Source organism: Sceloporus undulatus, chromosome 2 (assembly GCF_019175285.1).
Source record: "Sceloporus undulatus isolate JIND9_A2432 ecotype Alabama chromosome 2, SceUnd_v1.1, whole genome shotgun sequence".
Taxonomy (NCBI): Eukaryota; Metazoa; Chordata; class Lepidosauria; order Squamata; family Phrynosomatidae; genus Sceloporus; species Sceloporus undulatus.
This window is the reverse complement of record NC_056523.1, coordinates 206,241,453-206,259,842: the sequence shown is the minus strand read 5'-3', so window position 1 is coordinate 206,259,842 and position 18,390 is coordinate 206,241,453. Positions and strand designations below refer to the sequence as shown.

At 38.9% G+C, this 18,390-nt stretch overlaps 1 protein-coding gene across 4 annotated transcripts in view; it reads left to right on the top strand.

The window, feature by feature from the left end:
• The window catches only part of ECPAS (Ecm29 proteasome adaptor and scaffold), an 80,329-nt gene that overhangs the window by 25,795 nt on the left and 36,144 nt on the right, over positions 1–18,390 (top strand). For 3 of the 4 annotated variants that reach the window (XM_042451866.1, XM_042451864.1, XM_042451865.1), the window contains 11 exons: positions 3,459–3,539; positions 4,050–4,269; positions 5,204–5,296; positions 6,084–6,175; positions 7,381–7,515; positions 8,514–8,679; positions 10,553–10,725; positions 12,410–12,511; positions 15,436–15,559; positions 16,403–16,548; positions 17,954–18,008. In XM_042451866.1, coding sequence (XP_042307800.1) covers positions 3,459–3,539; positions 4,050–4,269; positions 5,204–5,296; positions 6,084–6,175; positions 7,381–7,515; positions 8,514–8,679; positions 10,553–10,725; positions 12,410–12,511; positions 15,436–15,559; positions 16,403–16,548; positions 17,954–18,008 — 1,387 coding nt within the window. The remainder of the gene's footprint in view (positions 1–3,458; positions 3,540–4,049; positions 4,270–5,203; positions 5,297–6,083; positions 6,176–7,380; positions 7,516–8,513; positions 8,680–10,552; positions 10,726–12,409; positions 12,512–15,435; positions 15,560–16,402; positions 16,549–17,953; positions 18,009–18,390) is intronic. The other variant, XM_042451867.1, reaches the window with a different exon arrangement.

The following is an 18,390-nucleotide window of genomic DNA, read 5'->3' as shown; positions in this document are numbered from 1 at the left end:
CCTAGGGTCACCCAGTGTGTTTCATGGCTAAGCTAGGAATTGTGGTCCAACTCTCAAACCACTATATAGTGTGCCAGTGCCATACACAGTTTTCAGCTTACGCTGAAGCTGCACAGTGGGAAAAACAGTGGTGCACACGCTGTGCTACATGCGCCCTATTGTTTTCAATGGGGCTCAAGCATACATGTTTTTTCACTTATGCGAGGGTGTGTGTGTCCGGAATGGACCTCTCCACGTAAGGGAAGAACCCACTGTACCACACTGTCTCCCTTATAATTTTATATAATACAGTGGACTCTCCTTATCAGCGGACTTGCCATCCATGGATTTGTGCTTCCATGGATGGTAGGCCTATAGGGAGGGCAGAGGAGGAGGAAGGGGTGGCATGCCACAAGCTGAGAGAAAGAGGATGGAGGGAAAGAGGAGGAGGAGGAGGAGGAGGAGGAGGAAGCGGCGGCGGGGAAGAGGTGGAGGTGGTGGCGGGTAGAGGAGGAGGAGGAAGGAGGAGAAAGAGGCAGTGTAATGGATCCCCGTGGATGCTGAGGGCCCATTGTACTTGTAATAGTTAGCTGATTTCTATTTATTAATTAACTGTTAAAGTGTTATCATCCTGGGCATGTGTTTAGATTTTAGAACCAATGCAGTGCAAGTCTTGGGTTAGTATTTTGATGGGATGCTATTGGGGAACTAAAGTTAGAGGAAGTGAAGAATTCAGCTTGAAATGCTGGAGAGTGCTGCCAGTCAGAATTAGCTGTGCTTGATTAGATGAACCATTGGTCTGAATAACTATGAAAAAGCTCCCTTTCTTCCTATATTCTTTCTTACATGGTCAAGGTAACTTAGAAGACCTGTGTATGTTTTATTTTTGGGATGCTACCTCTTCTTTGATCCTACTATCTGCTTTTTTAAAACAATCAGTTGCAATTGTCCTAAACTCCTTCCTGGTTTAGACATTACTCTTTCCCCCTATGAGTTTCCCCTTGTATATTATGACCTTCTGAGGATTCCTTGCTTCTGGTGTATTCTCTGACTGTGATGAGAGTAGATTCCACCAGTAGGAGGGACTGTTCCTCAGCTTTATAAAGTTATCTTTCCCAGGATGTCTGTGGGATTGGTCTTCCTGTTCTTTCAGCCTATCTATTTGCCTACTTGATTTCATAATAATAATTTTTATTGTTTTAAAGACGGAGTATAAGGGGAATGGATAAATTACTTAACCATGGTGTGGTTCCCGAGATGAAGAGTGCATTTGAACTGTAGAAGTAATACAGTTTGATATCACTTCTACTGCTATGGCTCCATCCTGCAGAATCCTGGAATTTGTAGTTTTGTGAGACATCAGCCTTCTTTGGCAGAGAAAGCTACAGATCTTGTAAAACTACAAATCTCAGGATTCCATAGGATGGAGATACAGTACTTAAAGTGGTGTCAGGTGGCATTATTCCTACATTATTCCTATTTGCATGCAAAGTACTTGTTCTGCAACTATTGCAGGACTAGTGCTCTTAATTAGCTTTTCCTGCCGAAGTCTGTTTATGCTGTCCAATTTCTCTCCCATTGCTTGCCAGTTTTGCAGAGGTAGGTGTTACAGCGCTCTTGAATTGCAGCAGCTGGCATCTCCTTTTTACATTTGGTATTTCCCCTCTTGAGCTCTGCAGACTGCTGTAGTGTGTTTGCGATCCCCACCTTTTCTGTAGAGTGGATTGTTGAGTGGTATGAATGCCTTATGGAAGGAGAGGCAACTTCGTTTTTGTCTGAGGGTTGGGTTGATATTCAGGAAACCTATCGGGAGAGGCACATATCCAAAGTGCATGAATACAGTCTTTATCATACAATCATATACACAACATTCACACATCCATATGTGCATGAATACACATCATTGCACCATTAAAAAAAAACCTCTCCCTAATCCACACAATTCTGTCTTTTGCACTCTGGGCCCGAACAGACTGGCCAAAATAAAGCTGCTTTCTGTCACTTTGGAGGTGTGCTGTTTAAATGTTGCATGTGTCTTAAGAGGCCAGAAGCCACGCCAAAGCCAGGCTCCAGTCCTAAGACTGGAGTGCAGCTTTGGCGCAGCTTCTGCCCTTTTAAGATGCGTGTGTCATTGAAACAGCATACCTCCAGAGTGACCCGAAGCAGCTTTATTTTGGCCTGTCTATTTGGGCCCTCTCTCTCTTTCACATACACCCTTCTAATCCACCTTCTTCTCAGGTGCTCTATCTAGATTAGTGCAGTGAGGTGTGTGTGTTATTTCTCAGTTTCCCTTTCACATTGCTGAGCAAGGAAAAGCTGTTCAGACATCTACCGATCAGAGATATGCTTTCCCACTGAAAATTTATCATTTATGACTGGCTTCGAATGGGATATAAGAGCTGCTTTCTGCCCCAGAAGCAGGATGATGCCTGAGTGAAGAATTTGGCAACTTGAATGAGACTCCCCTGATGGCCTAAATTTCTCCGTGCCCGGTTTACAGAATACTGTAAAGGGCTGACCCTTGCACCTCAGCAACTTAATTATCCTTTTGCTACATCAGCACAGAACCTCATTTTTGCATGTAAAACCAAAAAAGTAAAACTAAAAATAAAATTGTTCAATTTTACTAAGATACTGCCATCAAAGATTTTTAAAAACTGTTTTATTGTGAAATGCTCTATAAGCCAGTGACCAACTCAGTGAATAGATTAAAAATATATATTTTATGATTCTTTTTTTTTGTGGGGGTGGATAGAAGAGCTGATTATAATTGAAATATTAAAATGCAGAGAGTGATGGTGGAATTTGTGGTATGCACTCTCAAGATAGGATTGCTAAGAAAAATATTGAGTGTTGGTGTCATCTTTTCTATAATATAGAATATGATGCAATCAGAAACTGGAGGCCATGCAGCCCACTCCTTCCTACTGCTAGGAGTATAGTTGGGCCCAGATGACTTACGTAGATGCAAAAAAGGCCCTGTGCCTTGCAGAAATATCCATGCACATTCACTTTGACTTTTCCACATTTTGTCATGTTACAACCTGGAACTAGAACAGGTTTAATTTGCATTGTTACTGCTGGATATACACAAGATACTCAGTCCTGTGAAGATATACATTATTTTATTGTGGCATAAAAACTGAGTAACTGTAAGTGGGACATTTCAGAATGGCTTATAATATGGAGTGACTGAGGGCTATGATTGGCTGGTTTCTTTGGAAGGCTGGGGTTGAGGCAGGGTAGTCTGACTGGGTTCTCTTCTTGGTGGCTCCATCATGCCTTTAGTTGCTGGACAGATTGATAATTATATTTCCCTTTTACTTTTTGAGCTTTAAGCTGAGAGTTGCCATAGTAATCCCAAGGAAAAGGACACAAGAGTTTTATATGATGTTGGGTGATAAATTTTAATTGCACTAGATTTACAGTAGGGCTTTTGAACAAATACCCTGACGTTTTTGTTTACTTGTTTGTCATAGGCTTCTCATAGAATGAAAACTCCTGCTAAATACATGACTGGGACTACAGTCATGCCTTTCAACCCAGCTACCTTTGGAGAGGTATGTGTATGAGGATGTTATACTTGACCAGATCATGTCTCTGATGTAGCCACCCAAAATATATAGGTCTGAATCCTGTTACTAGTCCCAGTGAGAGTAGACCCATAGGTTAACATCCTATAGCCTTTTTGCATAGCATAGCATAAATTTACTCCTGTGTAGTTTTGCTGGATCCTGTAGTAGCACAAAATGCCTAATATGCATTGTGACTTTGGTCTCATTCACTGTGCAATAGTCAGTTAGCTTCCACCCCCAAAATAAAAAAGGAAAGACAGGGCTGTGTACTTCTAGATTGATTAGCTGCACTAGTTACCAAATGTACACGATATTTGGAAAAACCCAACCACTTGCATAATTATTGTTCTGTTAGCATAGTGTCCTGTCAGGATTCTGGCCATTACTCATTTGCTGAGTAGCAATTGAGGGAACTAAACACCTGACTCATAGTGGTAATGGTTCGCTGTGTTGCATGTCCTGTTTTCTAACCTTTTCTTTTTTGTCCCTGCTTAGATAGTGCTGTACCTTCGAATGTGTCTTGCTCATAGTGCTGGTGTGGTGCCCACCTCTCAGAGTTTAGCGGATATGCAAGATCATGCCCCAGCCATTGGCCGTTATATAAGAAATCTCCTGTCTGGACATGTTATAACATCCTCAACCTCAAAGGGTGGTGAAAGCAACCCTGTGCAGATCTATATAAGTCTCCTTCAGCAGCTGCTCTCTGGTGTTGGAGGTGAGAAGTCGTGAGCCATAAAAAAATAATTCTTATTTTATTACTGACTTCATAAAAGCATTGCTTGGCTGTATATTTAATGTGCTGTTTCAGAAGACGAATTCATTGACTGCTGTCAGTCATTTTGTTAGGTGTGGAGATGATCACTTCCTAAGAAAATAAGGGCTGATGTGATGCATCAGACTAAGATTCATCTTGTCCAGCACTCTGTTCCCCATTAGTCAGGCAGATGCTTCTGGGTGCTCATGAAAGCAATGACTCCAGTTACACAGCCTCTGTATCTGGAAGTTCCATTTAACTTTGATGGTCCATAGCTATTTGAAGACTCAATTTTGCACCCCCAGTCCTTTTTAAAAAGCTGCCCATGTTTCTGGTTGTCACTCATGTTACAATCAGCTTCTCTGTGTTTGTTTAAGTATTTGTATCTTGCCCTATATTCAAAGATGTCAGGGCAGAAACAATAGAAAAACTTTCAAGCAATTCAAAAATACTGTGCAGTTAACTAAAAAATGAGTCATGTTTACTGAGCCCGAAAAGCTTAGATGTACAACCTAATTTAACCTGTTACCAAAATAATTCTAACAAACATCAGTACCAGTTGAGCATTTAAGAAAAGAGTATTAAGAATTTAATTTTGCAGTATCATTTTAAATTAGCTCAGCCATAGGATGTCTCAAAAATACCTAGATGTGTTACTGTTATTTGATGCTAAGGAGGACTTGGAGAGCTCTGATTTCCAAAGAAAAGTTTAAATCCTCTTGTCAGGAGTCAGTTTCTTAGTTCACTTTTATTTAATTTTTTAAGATTTCTAATCTTGCAATCCCCAATGCATAAATAGTAGCTTTTTGTATTTCCATTGTTCTGCATGCATTCCATTGCCTCCAGCAGTCTAGCCTTTCCCATTTCCCTCTTACATCACTTCTTCTCATCACAGCGACACCGGAAGTGGCATCACTTCCAGTATCGCGGGATTTTGGCAGCTCCGCCTCTCATTCTTCCATCTTTCCTGCTTTTGGGTTCTGTGTCGGTGAGTTCATGGTGTGGTTTGGCTTGGCTTTCCATCTTGTCATGTAGATTTTGAATTATATTCAGATTTATTCTCATTTTAAGGGAGAAAAGGAAATCCAATTTAGTTCTGTTTTTTTCCCTCCAGCAATTTATATTCTTGTTAATGATCATATTACTTATAACCATATTTTGGGCATAAGTAGTTGCTCATTTCAGTTATTAAAATAGTTTATTCCAAAGTAGTTTCTCAAAGTAAAATTAAGTTTGATCTTGAGATATACGGAGCTTGAGATAAGATATACAGAGCCTGAAATGAGAGGTAAGTAATCCAGGTTACTGCATTTGCCACTCTTTGCTTGAATTGAAGTAGGTTCTGTGTCATGAATGGCAAGATTATGGTTTAGTTTCAGTAGCTTCACTTGAGCTGTCTAGAGCCTTGAGGACTTTCAGAAATAACTGGTAAGGGCTTGTGCTATGTTATAAATATTGCCTGTGTTTTTATCCATTATCTATTACAAGTATCCCAATTTTAGAAGTGCTGTGCATGCTAGATACTGCATCAGATATTTCTGTGTTACTGTATGGAACAGCTGGGTAACTTAGGCTATATTTGCACTACAAAAATAATCCAATAGAAGTATGATTTATTTTTCCAGACACTTGCAGTTAGTTGGGGTCTATTAGCTTACAATTGTAAACCGCTTAGACACTGTTAGTTCAGTATGAACTGGTATAAATGAAGCTGTTTTTAAAATAATTTGGCAATGTTGACACTCCTACTTTTTTTTTTTAATAATATCATGTAGGTTTGCCAGTCATGTACTGTTTGTTGGAGGTTATTTCAGTCTATCCTGAAAAACTAGCTACAAGATTTATTGACAAAATGGATTGGATAAAGGTATGTTCAAAGAAAGAGATATGTTTTAATTTCAGGAAATTTTACTTTTCTGACAGTGAGGAAGGAGTCATATCCCTTCAAGAGATAAAGAGTAGGGATTCAGCATTATTAACAATGATTAACAGGCAGACATTATGACATGTTTGTTAAGTCTGCCTTAATGGACAAGTTTTGCTATATATAAAGGGATGGGGTGGCTTAGTAGTTTAGACACTAATTCTGATGATCTGAAAATTGGAAGGTTGGCAGTTCAGGCCTGAGTGCTGCATGATGGGGTGAGCTCCTGTCACTAGTCCCAGCTTCTGCCAACCTAGCAGTTTGAAATCATGCAAATGCAAGTAGATAAATAGATGCCACTTCGATGGGAAGGTAACTGCGTTCGGTGCAGTCATGCTGGCCACATGACTACTGGAGTAGTCCTCAGACAACGCTGGCTCTTCAGCTTAGTGACAGAGATGAGCACTGTCCCCTACAGTCAGTTACGACTAGACATTCATGTCAAGGGACTACCTTTACCTTACCTTTTTTCCCCTATAAATATAGAGATGTCCTTTACAGGACATTTATTAGAAACATTGGTTTTTAAACGATCATATAAATATATTTATTAGCTACCTTTCAAGTCTGGGTTTCCAATAGCCATTTGCCATAATAAAAACCAGAATTGACTATATTAATTCTTGAACCTTTAAAAGATAAAAGTAAAATAAGGGTTAAAAAAATAAAGATTATGGCAATTTCTCCTAAGAATGTTGGGTTGTTTAAAGATAAATTTTAAAGGCAAAAATAGATTGTTCTGTAGGTAGAGCAACAAAATAATTGGAATAAAAGAGTTTTCAGGACTTGAAGCTGTATTGATTAGTGTTATTGCTGCTGATTTTGAGAAATTATTTTTTTAATTGTAATCCTTAAAAACCTTCATTCAGCATGGCCAGTAGCCATGTTGGCTGAGGATTCTGGGAGTTGGGGTCCATAAAGGTAATTCCTCTATGTTCTGCATATGTCTTGATTTAACTAGTCAGCTGAAGTAGTGATGATGCAGGCTGTCCTCTACTGCATTTTTCCTATCTTATCGTTTGAATTTTGAGGTGCATGCTTCTCACCTACTCCCTAAGTTGGACTACAGGATTAGCCTTATGATTTTAAAATTGCTAGTAAAACATGATGCATCTTTAACAGCTTTTACTCCCTTTTAACCTTTTCAGAGCCTTATGAATACTAACAAAGAAGAAATGAGGGAGCTGGCTGCTCTATTTTATTCAGTAGTGTTGTCAACAGTTTCAGAAAATGAATTTAAAACATCTGTTCAGCATCTGATAAAAACAGCAAAGGACAATCATGTAAGAGAGTTGACATTTTCTGATTTTAAAGAAGTTTTCTTTAATGCCTGTGAAAACATAGAAATGCTAGTGTATGATCCTTCCATTTTTTTCTGATCTAAAGAAAATTGAACTAATTGGACAGAATTAATTTATAATTAAATAGCATAAGCAGTTGGAAAAAATATAAATTTGGAAAGAAGAGCCAGAGTTATGACCAGAAAAATGAGATACCAGGACATCTTGGAAATAATTATATATTTTAAATGCTTTTAAAATGCATTTAGATGTGTGCACACTTCTAGATTTAGAGTGGAGAATATTTTGACAAGTTATTCTATTTAAAAAAAATTTTTTTTTGACAAAGGTTATATATCAAACAGAAAAGATTTTTTGGAGCTCTAGACTACATATGCAAAGATGTATTCATGTACATAATTCAGAATACATGTATAGTGCAATATTGCACATTTCACCTCTGAAGTAAGTTTCATTGGACTCAGCATGGTTTATACTCTGAAGTATAGGAACTATAGAATTGCATTCTTGGACTTCCATTATCAATGAACAAATTATTTGTTCTGCTAACCTAAACCTAAACCTAAAATTAGGTTTCAGACTGGGCCTGTCATCTGATTTTGGAAAAAACCTCAAACCTAGACCTCAGACCTAGAGGACATTTTGTCATGTTTGGAAGCTGGAGTTTGGCCTTTTGTAGGCCCAAGATAAGCCATTTTTTGCCTAAAAGGAAGTGATCTGGAAGTGAAGCAAATATGACCTCTTGGGGGCTCTGGGGGATATTTGAGGATAAATTTCTTTTTTCAGGAGGTTGTAGCCTTTGAGGTCCTGTTGGGGGGGGGGGTCAGTGTGGCCCCTAAATGCCAACAGTTCCTCAGCCTTGCTTAAAGGTTGCAACCCTATTTTAAATGTCTATAAAGCTACTGGTACCATTCTAAATGTAGGTGATTATCATGTTTCAAATTGCATCTCTTTTTGGGATTGTTGTTCTTTATCTACAGAATTTAGAAATGCAGCATGGGTCCTTGTTGGCTCTAGGATTCACTGTAGGACGGTATTTGTCAAAGAGAAAAACGAGGATGGTAGAATTTCATGACCTAGAAGACCCAAATACTATTATTGTCCCAGAACAAGACCAGCTGATAAAGTCGACAACAGAAACTATAGGTCAGTCAACATATTGACCCAGTTGGTTTAATGACTAGATCTGAAAAACAAAACCTCTCTCTTAACCATTGTAGCATCTTTAGAATAATGTTAGGAAAGTTTCTGTTCAGGAGACTTTGCCAAAGAGCCCTCATAAAATAATAATGGCCTGAGACTCTATGGCATTGTATTTTGTTGCTTGATATTTTGCTACTTTAACTCATGAGAAATTATGGGCAGGATCAAACAATGGATTGAATAGTAGATATCCTCTTCCTGCTTCAGCCTTTCATGCATAAAAAAAATTAAATTCTTTGAAAGGGTCAAAAAAAGGCTTCAGTAGGGATGGCAAGGGAAGGCAGTGTTCTGTGTCAGCATTTGGTTGGATTTAGACCAGGTCTTCCAGCTCCTTGTAGAGTTGTGCTGGATTTCTCTAGTTGCAGCTATCTGTATATTAGTGTTTTCTAACTGGACACAAGAATGTAATCTTACAGCTGATCTCTGACAAATATGGCCAAATAATTGATGGCTATCTTAAATGGTTCCTGGAAGCTACCAAATTGTAATTAAAGGTCAGCCACAGTGTTCTTACATTGTTTCACTAACAAGTATGAAAAATTTCCATTGTGACACCTTTTTGAGATTTGGTTTGTAATGGCTTGGCTCTGCCCAACCACAGTCCTCCATACCTGTGAAGCCTTTCCTTTTAGATGGCACCAGCTTTATTACATAGTCTATTAACTTGTGTAGCAGTTAGTTGGTACTACTCAATATGCTATCCCTGACCCACTCTGGACTACTGTCTGAAGAACAATAGTGGTGAACAATAGAAAAGTTGGCCATCTACGAGCTAACGTTTTAGCTAAAGCGGAGGTCCCTTAAACATAAAAGTAATATCTGTCTTACCTTTGATACTACTCTGTATAATGTTGTTAGTCATACAGATTGAGTCTCCCTTATCTGAAATGCCTGGGACCAGAGATGTTTTGGATTTTGGATATTTTTTTTTATTTTGGAATACCTGTATTTGCATATATATACATAATGAGATATCTTAGAGATGAGACCCAAATCTAAACACAAATTCATTTATGCTTCATATACCTTACACACAGCATGATGCTAGTTTTATACAATTGTTTTTAACTAGTTTTTGTGCATAAGACTAAGGCCTGTTACAGACTGCCAAAATAAAGCTGCTTCGGGTCTCTTTGGAGGTATGCTATTTAAATGATGCATGGGTCCTAAGAGTCTGGAGGTCGCGCCAAAACCACACTCCATTCCTAAGCACTGGAGTGCAGCTTTGGTGCAGCTTCCAGATTCTTAGGATGCACGCATCATTTAAACAGCATTCCTCCAAAGAGACCCGAAGCAGCTTTATTTTGGCAGTCTGTAATAGGCCTAAGTTTGTGTACACTGAACCATCATAAAGCAAAGGCATCACTATCCTAACCACTCATGAAAAAAGTTTTGGTTTTTGGAATATTTTGGGTTCCAGAATTCTGGATAAGGGAAATTCTAGCTGTAATACCTCATATAAAAGAGGAGTCTTTTAACATCTTTGGTGTTCCTTGAATTTTGAATCTGTTTGGATCCTGCCTAAACTTTCTACTTTCATCTGCTGATCCAGAGGAGGAATCCAACTGGAATGGAGGTGGTCTTTAAGGATTTCCTCTCCCCCCCTTTGCTTTGCTTCTTTGCTACCTCCCATCTGCTCCACAATGCTGAGAAACCTTCAGAAACAGTGGAGATATATAGAACGCTCTTGAAACTGACAGATGGAGAAGGTGGAGAGGAAGTCAAATCAAGATCTTCTAGCTTGGTAGAATAAAAACTCAAGACAGTGGGCTTTTAAAAAGAGGAATATAGAAATAAACCCATTTGTTTTTACCAGGTTCTTTTTTGGATAGTACCTCACCACTTTTGGCAGTAGCTGCATGTACAGCACTGGGGGAAATTGGCAGGAATGCCCCTTTGCCCATCCCCAGTGAAGGGACTGGATTTACAAAGCTTCATCTTGTCGAAAGCTTACTAGCCAGAATTCCATCTGGCAAGGAAACCAATAAGGTAATGTTTTACACTGATATTATGTTTCATGATTTCTTTGATTGTGTCTTTGGTTCATGCATACAAGGCATTTAAACATTGTCTCTTTATGGCTAAAAGTGGGAAGCAGATTGTCAAGAAAAGAAAGAAATGATATTATTTTGATTCTTAATTGGTGTAAATCAGTTGAGCACATACAAGTGACTTGCCTATAGGGTAGGGAAAACTTGTAGGCACGTGGTTCTCATGCTTCTACTGGTACATGTTACATTGCATAGGGACCTGCACATGTAGGACTCACTGTACATTTTTTAATTTTTTAAATATTTTTTTTACTTAAACCTTTTTGCATTTTTATTGAATTGTTTTAACATATATACAAACAGTGTTACACATAACCATGCCTCTCTCCCCCCTCCCCCACGGCTTATTAGAGGTTAGAATCAATACACTGTTTACGATTAGAAACCTACATTCAGTATGCGGTATATGGATTTAAGTTCATTATTTACTTCATTGCACTTCATATTCCTTTTGACGTTGTCAAGGAGAATTTCCCAACCCAAATTCCAAGCTTCTTCCCACCTTTCTCCAGTATATTTTAATCTTCTGTCTCTAAAAATATTGAAAAGCAGGTTATCTGCCAAATACTTACCTAGTTTGTTCAAGTTCCAGTTTTTACTTTCTTTCCATCCTAATACTATCATAGCTTCTGTTGATATCTCCTTGAGGCAGTTCAGGGATTGGATTTTAAATTAATATCATCATCATCATAGAAAATATATATAATATCTTCCACTCTGCATTCAGATTTTACTTTTCTCCATGAATCTTGTTCAACCATCATAGTCCTTAACCCTAGTTACAGTTTGCATTGCAAACTGGTCAGGGTGGGGTAGGGATTTATCTTTTTTTATTTTATTCCATGAAGTTGCAGGTACAGTGAAGGTTTTATAGGAATAATTTTATACAGCCTTCAAAAGGCTGAACTCTGTACATTCAATAAAACAAGTAACAAGCTCAGTCTGCCAGCTATTAGTCTAAAATATATTGTTGTGTGCCTTCACTTTTTTGTGATTTATGGTGACCCTAAAGTGAATCTATTACGGGGTGTTCTTGATGAGATTAATCCCTCATAATCCCTACACTATGCTGGCTCTCTGTAAGATATGTACCCTACTTACTTAATCTTAGAGAACTATGTTAATTCTGGTTATAACACAAGTTGCAAATGCTCTTACATTGTGTGACTCCTAGTGTGGATATGTGTTGTTTTGTGTTAGACTTGGTACAGATATAATGTTCCTGATCTACTAAATATAGATTGCACATGAAAGCTTTTCTTTTTCCAAATTAATCATGATGTAGAGTTGTTTTTGCTCTGAGATGTTAGCATTAACTATAGTAGCTTTTAAGTTTCCATATCTAAAAGGGGGATTGCTAGCAATTTTGAGTTTATCACATTTAGGATTGACATTAATCCCTATACCATGCTGCACCATATCTGTTTCAGAAAAAGGGGAAGGAACATTCTATTAATGGGAGAGAGAATGAAAGCATTATGTGATCAGAAGACTTTAGGCAGAATTTATTTTTATTTTTTATTTTGCAGCTAATACTATAAACTTGATCAGGTTCTGAGATTTGATGATGGTTCCCTCCCTAAACATGGCAGACATTTGAAACAAATCCCCTCTTCTTTCAGATGAAGGAAAGAGCTATACAAACACTAGGCTACTTTCCAGTGGGGGATGGTGACTTTCCCCATCAGAAGCTACTCTTACAAGGACTAATGGATTCTGTTGAGGTAATGCTCTAATATTACTCTTTAAACATTGTGTTGCTTAAAACAAGTGTTTGTTAACTCAAGCCCACTTACTAAGTGAAAAATGCATATTCAGTTTTGTCGCAATGTTTAGATAATTTGACATTGCCGTCATACAGTGCACACACATTATATGCAGGCTTGCCTTATGCAGCTTCCAGCATGCGCTGGAAGCTGCGCCAGAAAAAATCTGGCATGCTCTGGAAGAAGTAAGGGGGTGCTCTGCGGGAATGAGCTCCATTACTTCCAATGGGGCTCAAGCATATGCGTTTTTTCCCTTACGTGAGGGGAGGGTCCAGAACGGATTCCCACATTAGGTAAGGGCACACTATTTGTATAAAGCGACCATAATTTTTTGGGAGTAGTATGATTTTCAGTTTACTTTGTGTAGTGCCATCCATTGAATGTTGACTTGAAAGCTAGTCCTGCTGTGTTCATTGGGTCTTATTCCTAATCAGATGTATGTTAGCAATACAGCATTTGGTCGCAGAGAAAATCAGTACTTATCTCTGCATTTCCCATTTCACTTTCCTTAACAATGTTTTGCTTTTTCCAGGTTGGGTTGTTTGATCTCCGTTCTATTATATATTTGTGTATGTGTGTGTATTCAACATGAATGTGTTCCCTGTTTCTTTGCTTTCTGTTAACTTTGATATGGTAATCAGAATTATTCACCTTCTTGGCTATACTACAGTCGAGATTTATCTCTGAAAATGCTGGGGAACTGTCATGTGTGAGTTTGAATGTGAGAACCATCTGTATTTAAAAATAATATTGCCAGGGAAGACCTAACAGGGGTGATTGCTTATGTCAGTGTTTGGTAGAGGACTGAAGACTATGGATTTCATCCCTTCATTGCTTTGCCTTTCTGATGTAAATAAGAATTGTAGTGGATGGTTTCTTACATTGCTCCAGTTTCTTACAATGCTCCATTAAAGCTAATTGGGGTTTTAATGGTTAAGAATCCTAGACAGTCATAACTGTGGTTAATCTTGCTACTTATGATGCTCAACTGTAATGAATGCTGACAAACATAAGAAAGAATAGGCACAAACAGACAGGCCAAAATAAATCTGCTTTGGCTCACTTTGGAGGTATGGTGTTTAAATGACACACACATCTTAAGAGGCCAGAAGCTGCACCAAAGTTGCGCTCCAGTCCTTACAATAGGAGCATGGCTTTGGCATGGCTTCTGGCCTCTTAGGACACATGCATCATTTAAACAGCATACCACCAAAGTGACCCAAAGCAGCTTTATTTTGGCTTGTCTGTTTGCGCCCTGTGGTGGTGGTGATGATGATGATGATGATGATTTATTTATAGCCCACCCAATCACAAGGAATCTGGGCAGGTTACAGCAATAAAAATACAGAGAATACAATACAATAAAATACAATAAAATAAGATAAAAGAGAGTGACATAAGTCACAGAATTCACAGCTAGACCTGATAGAACTGGGCCTGTCTTTTTCACTCCCTCCCAGGTCTGATGAAGACAGTAGGTATGGAGGGAGAATTCTTCTTCTTGGGGCAAGAATTTTATTTTAATTAATTTTAATTTAATTCTTCTCTTTAATTTAAGAGAAGAATTGGTGGACAGAGCGACTTAAGCCACTGTAAACGGGGAGAGGAACTAGGCAGGGAAGGCCTGCCGGAAGAGATCCATCTTAAGAGCCTTCTTAAAGGCTGTAAGAGTAGAAATGTCACTTATCTCCTTCGGCAGGTCATTCCATAGCTTTGGAGCAGCGGTGGAGAAGGCCCTCTGGGTAACTGAAGTTAGTCTAGTAATACCAAGAAAGAGGTGTGTATGAAAGGATGGAACACTGTACCACTCTGTTCCTGGTTTCTTAATTGTATTTAAGTTGTTCATGTTGTATTTTTACCAGTCCACTGAAGATGACAAAATTACACTTTGGTTTTGAGTGAGTTCAGTGATTTGTTTATTAAAATGATGGTTGCTCCGTGAGCAACTTTTTTGTAGGCAGTCTTGTTTCTAATTATCTGCTTGAAGTTGCATTAAGGGGTGAGCAAGCTGTTAAGACAGAGTGACTTGTGCCTTATCAGGCAGCTTGCTGGGTTTCTGAGCTGGCCAGAACACAACTTCGGAACCATATGTTTTTGGCCTACAGCTCCTAGAATTCCCTCTGGCATGGACAGAGGCCATGTTGGCTGGAGAATTTGGGGAGCTGGAGCCTCAAAAAAGTAGGCTTTCCAAATTCTGGAAAAAAGAGGGTCTTTCTTATTTTTCACACCCAACATCGACATCAAGCAGTTGGTGGATGTAATATGAATGGCTATGTCCCTTTCCAGCAGCCTGTTGCAACTTTATGGTGACATGTAGGAGATAAAGCATTCTGAAATTACTGTATAAAGGCAAATCTCTTTGAGGAGAGAATGCCTTCTTTTCACCTCCCTTGAGGTCCATTTTCATGACTCTTGACTGAGGTAAGAAATAGCATCCAGGCTTGTCTTCTCCTATAGTTCAGTCATTTCTTATGGGCAGCTGTAGGCCTTTCCCTGAAGTTCAGTGCTTTGTACTTGACCAACTGTGGAATTTCCTCATTTTTACAGCTGATTGCAGCTTTCAGAAGACCTTACTCTTTACTTTGCCAGCGAATTTGTCTGTGTTTTGAGTTTGTTAAAAATGGATCAACCCTGTCATAACAGCATAATACTTGGCAAATATAGCTATGTGGAAAACTATGGCTACATGACATGTTTTAAGAAGGATAGGGGAACATGTTATTGTGTTGTTGTGGTGGAGCGAAAGTGAGCCATTTCTTTTCTTTTTTCTTTTTCTTTTTGCTCTTTTTAATAACAAGAATCAGTTTCTTGCCTACAGAGAGTTGTTTGGTATGCAAGTGATCAAGTTTAAAGGTGGTGCTTTCTGATGGTGTCTTCTACAGGCAAAGCAAATTGAGCTACAGTTCACAGTTGGTGAAGCAATTACTAGTGCTGCTGTAGGAACCAGCTCTGTAGCTGCCCGTGATGCGTGGATGGTAGCTGAAGAAGAATATACTCCTCCTGTTGGTAGGTGAACATGGGGAACATAAAACAATGTGAATGTGAATTCAGTACTTTTTCTGAGTTGAGTGCTAGAAATCTATTGGTGGGAACTAGTTACTTTTCTTTTCCTATCACTCCTCTCCTATGTCACCTAAACACTTGATTCACATTGCAGTTGAATATACAGCTACCCCTCCTAACTCGCGATCTGAGATCCGCAACCTTGAATATCTGTGGAGGGGTGACCCACTATTTTCAATGGTGCACACACACAGGGCTGCGCCCCATTCAAGCCTATGGGGCTTGAATATTCACAGGCCTCTGTTTTCGTGGTGGAGGGGGGTGTCGGAAAAGGATCCCTTGCGAAAATGGAGAGATTTCTACATGTGTGTTAAAACTGTGCCTGCACATTTAACTAGAAACAAGCTTGAAACCTACACTCAGCTTTAAATGTGGGAATAGTAAGTGGATCAGCTTTGCCATAACAAAATCCTTGCTCAGCTGAGCTGGAGATTTTGGACTCATCTAGCGATAATCTAGTTGTGCTGCACTTGAGTTTGCTAGGCAGGTGTGTAGAGCTATCTGTTTATGCAGACCCAAGGTACAAATAAATATGAACCCCCTGTTCCCAGTGTGGTGGCTGTTATTCTGAGAGATTCAGGTGTCAAAAGTTAATGCATAACAGCCCTGATTTCGACTATAATCATCAAAAAGTGTTACAGCTTTTCATAAATCCAAGCACACACAGACACCTGAACTTGGTCAAATTCCAATAAGGGGTCAGATGCTGAACATTTAACATGAGCAATAAATTGTATCCAAACACTCAATTTTTCTTCCTCTGTCCACATTTTAAAATTGTAATAGATGTGAAAGTTAATGATGTGGTTCCCTGGGTTCTGGATGCCATTTTGAATAAGCACATTGTCAGCCCAAACCCTCACATAAGACAAGCGTCCTGTATCTGGCTTTTATCACTGGTGAAGAGGCTGAGCACCCACAAAGAGATTAAGGTAAAAAATATGATGAATCTCTTGTTAATCTTTTGTTTCCTTAGCATGCTTTTTTCATTGTCTTTTGCCTCAGTTTCTGTATTCTGGGTTCCTACTTTTTTCCTCCTCTGGCAGAAAATACAGTAAATTTCTTACTGGGCAAAAGTGGATATTTTATTTATGTTTTTACGTAAATCATTATTTATTGCCTCACAGCCTACTAAGCGGATATAGAACAGATAAAAACATTACTTAAAAACAAAACTAAAATAATTTCTTTAAAAATAGTTTGGAATGCCTCACACAGCTAGAGCAGCCATCCAAGACCAAAGAGCAGGTGTCTTAGCTGTACAACAGAAGCCGAAGATGGATGGAACTAGCCTGATTTCTCTTAACAGGGAATTCCATAGTCTGAATTCTGCCACAGAGAAATCCCTGCCCATGTGTTCTAACTAGCCTAGCCTTTTGGCATGGTAGCACAGTAAAGTTAAAAGACAGGAGACTGTCAAGGACAGAGGCATAGACGGCTTGGATTCCAAGGCAGGTGGCCAGGACCAGGACCATGGGTGGTGAATTTAGAGAACCTAGTGGGCCAGAGGTAGGAGATAAAGTCAGGAAACAGACCAAGGTCTGCACACAGCAAGGCTAGCAAGACAAGGCAGAATGCAACCTTAGCAGCTACAGGCACAGAAAACTGTGTTGCTTTGGCAAGGGTTGAGAGGCTAATGCAGCCTTTAAATGGCTGTACCTGTAGGTGCCCTGTATGAATAGAGAGGGCTGTGCCTGTTGGCTTAGCCCTGATCCTTCCAGGACTCTGGCAGCTCAGGCCTGGTCCTGTAAAGGCTTTGGCAGCAGGACTCATTCTGCAATGACTTACATGGGTGGACAAAGAACCCCTTGGCATTTATAGGTAGTATTCTCATCGGGCCTGGATAGGTATTGCAGGTTGCGTTTCCCTAATTTGAAATTCGTAGGACCCAAAAGTATTTTGGGTTTCAGATTTTTTTTGATTTTGGAATGTTTGTATGTACATAATGAGATATTTTGGAGATGGGACCCAAGTTTAAAGTGTCACTATCTTGGCCACCCATGTAGACAATTTTGGTTTTTGGATTATTTTGGATTTTGGAATTCTAGACAAAGGAGACTCAACTTGTATTTTCTCAGAAGGCTACACAGAAAAATAGTGAGTGAATATTGTTATTGTGTATACTTTCTCCCTTCTCACTATGTGTACAAAGGAGATACCTGAAAAAACAGGTTGTAGTGCCTTCATAGGTGTCATGGTCTTGCAGTCTGCTTTTTCCTGGAAATTGGATTTTACTTTCATGTTTGGGTTTTTGTTTGCTTTTTGGGAAACAATTGTTTTCAAATGTTAAAGTAAAATCAATTTAAAAACTAAGTTCTCTTCTTTTTCTTCCCTTAGTCTCATCTCAAAGAAATTCAAACTGCATTTGTCTCAATTCTGTCTGAAAGTGATGGTAAGTAGGAATGTTTATATAAAAGTTTGCCTCTTGATTAAAAACATGTACCTCTTTATTGGAAAAGAAGTCATTAGTACGCCCTGGGGAAGGAGTGCCTCTTAGTGCAGATAGTAGATCAAATGCTATCAGCGACCTTATTTAAACCCTAATTTGAAATTACTCTTAAAACTGTAAAGTTTGGGTTTTTTCCTTATTGCAAAAAAATGAACACAGCTAATCCTCTTAACATTGGGGCAAAACAGATGGGCAGGAAAAAGTGGCTTGAAGCTGCCTTTTCTGAAGCCACATTGAAACCCCACCAACAGCTGGAGTGCTCATTTCATGACCACATAATAATAATAATAATAATAATAATAATAATAATAATAATAATAATAAT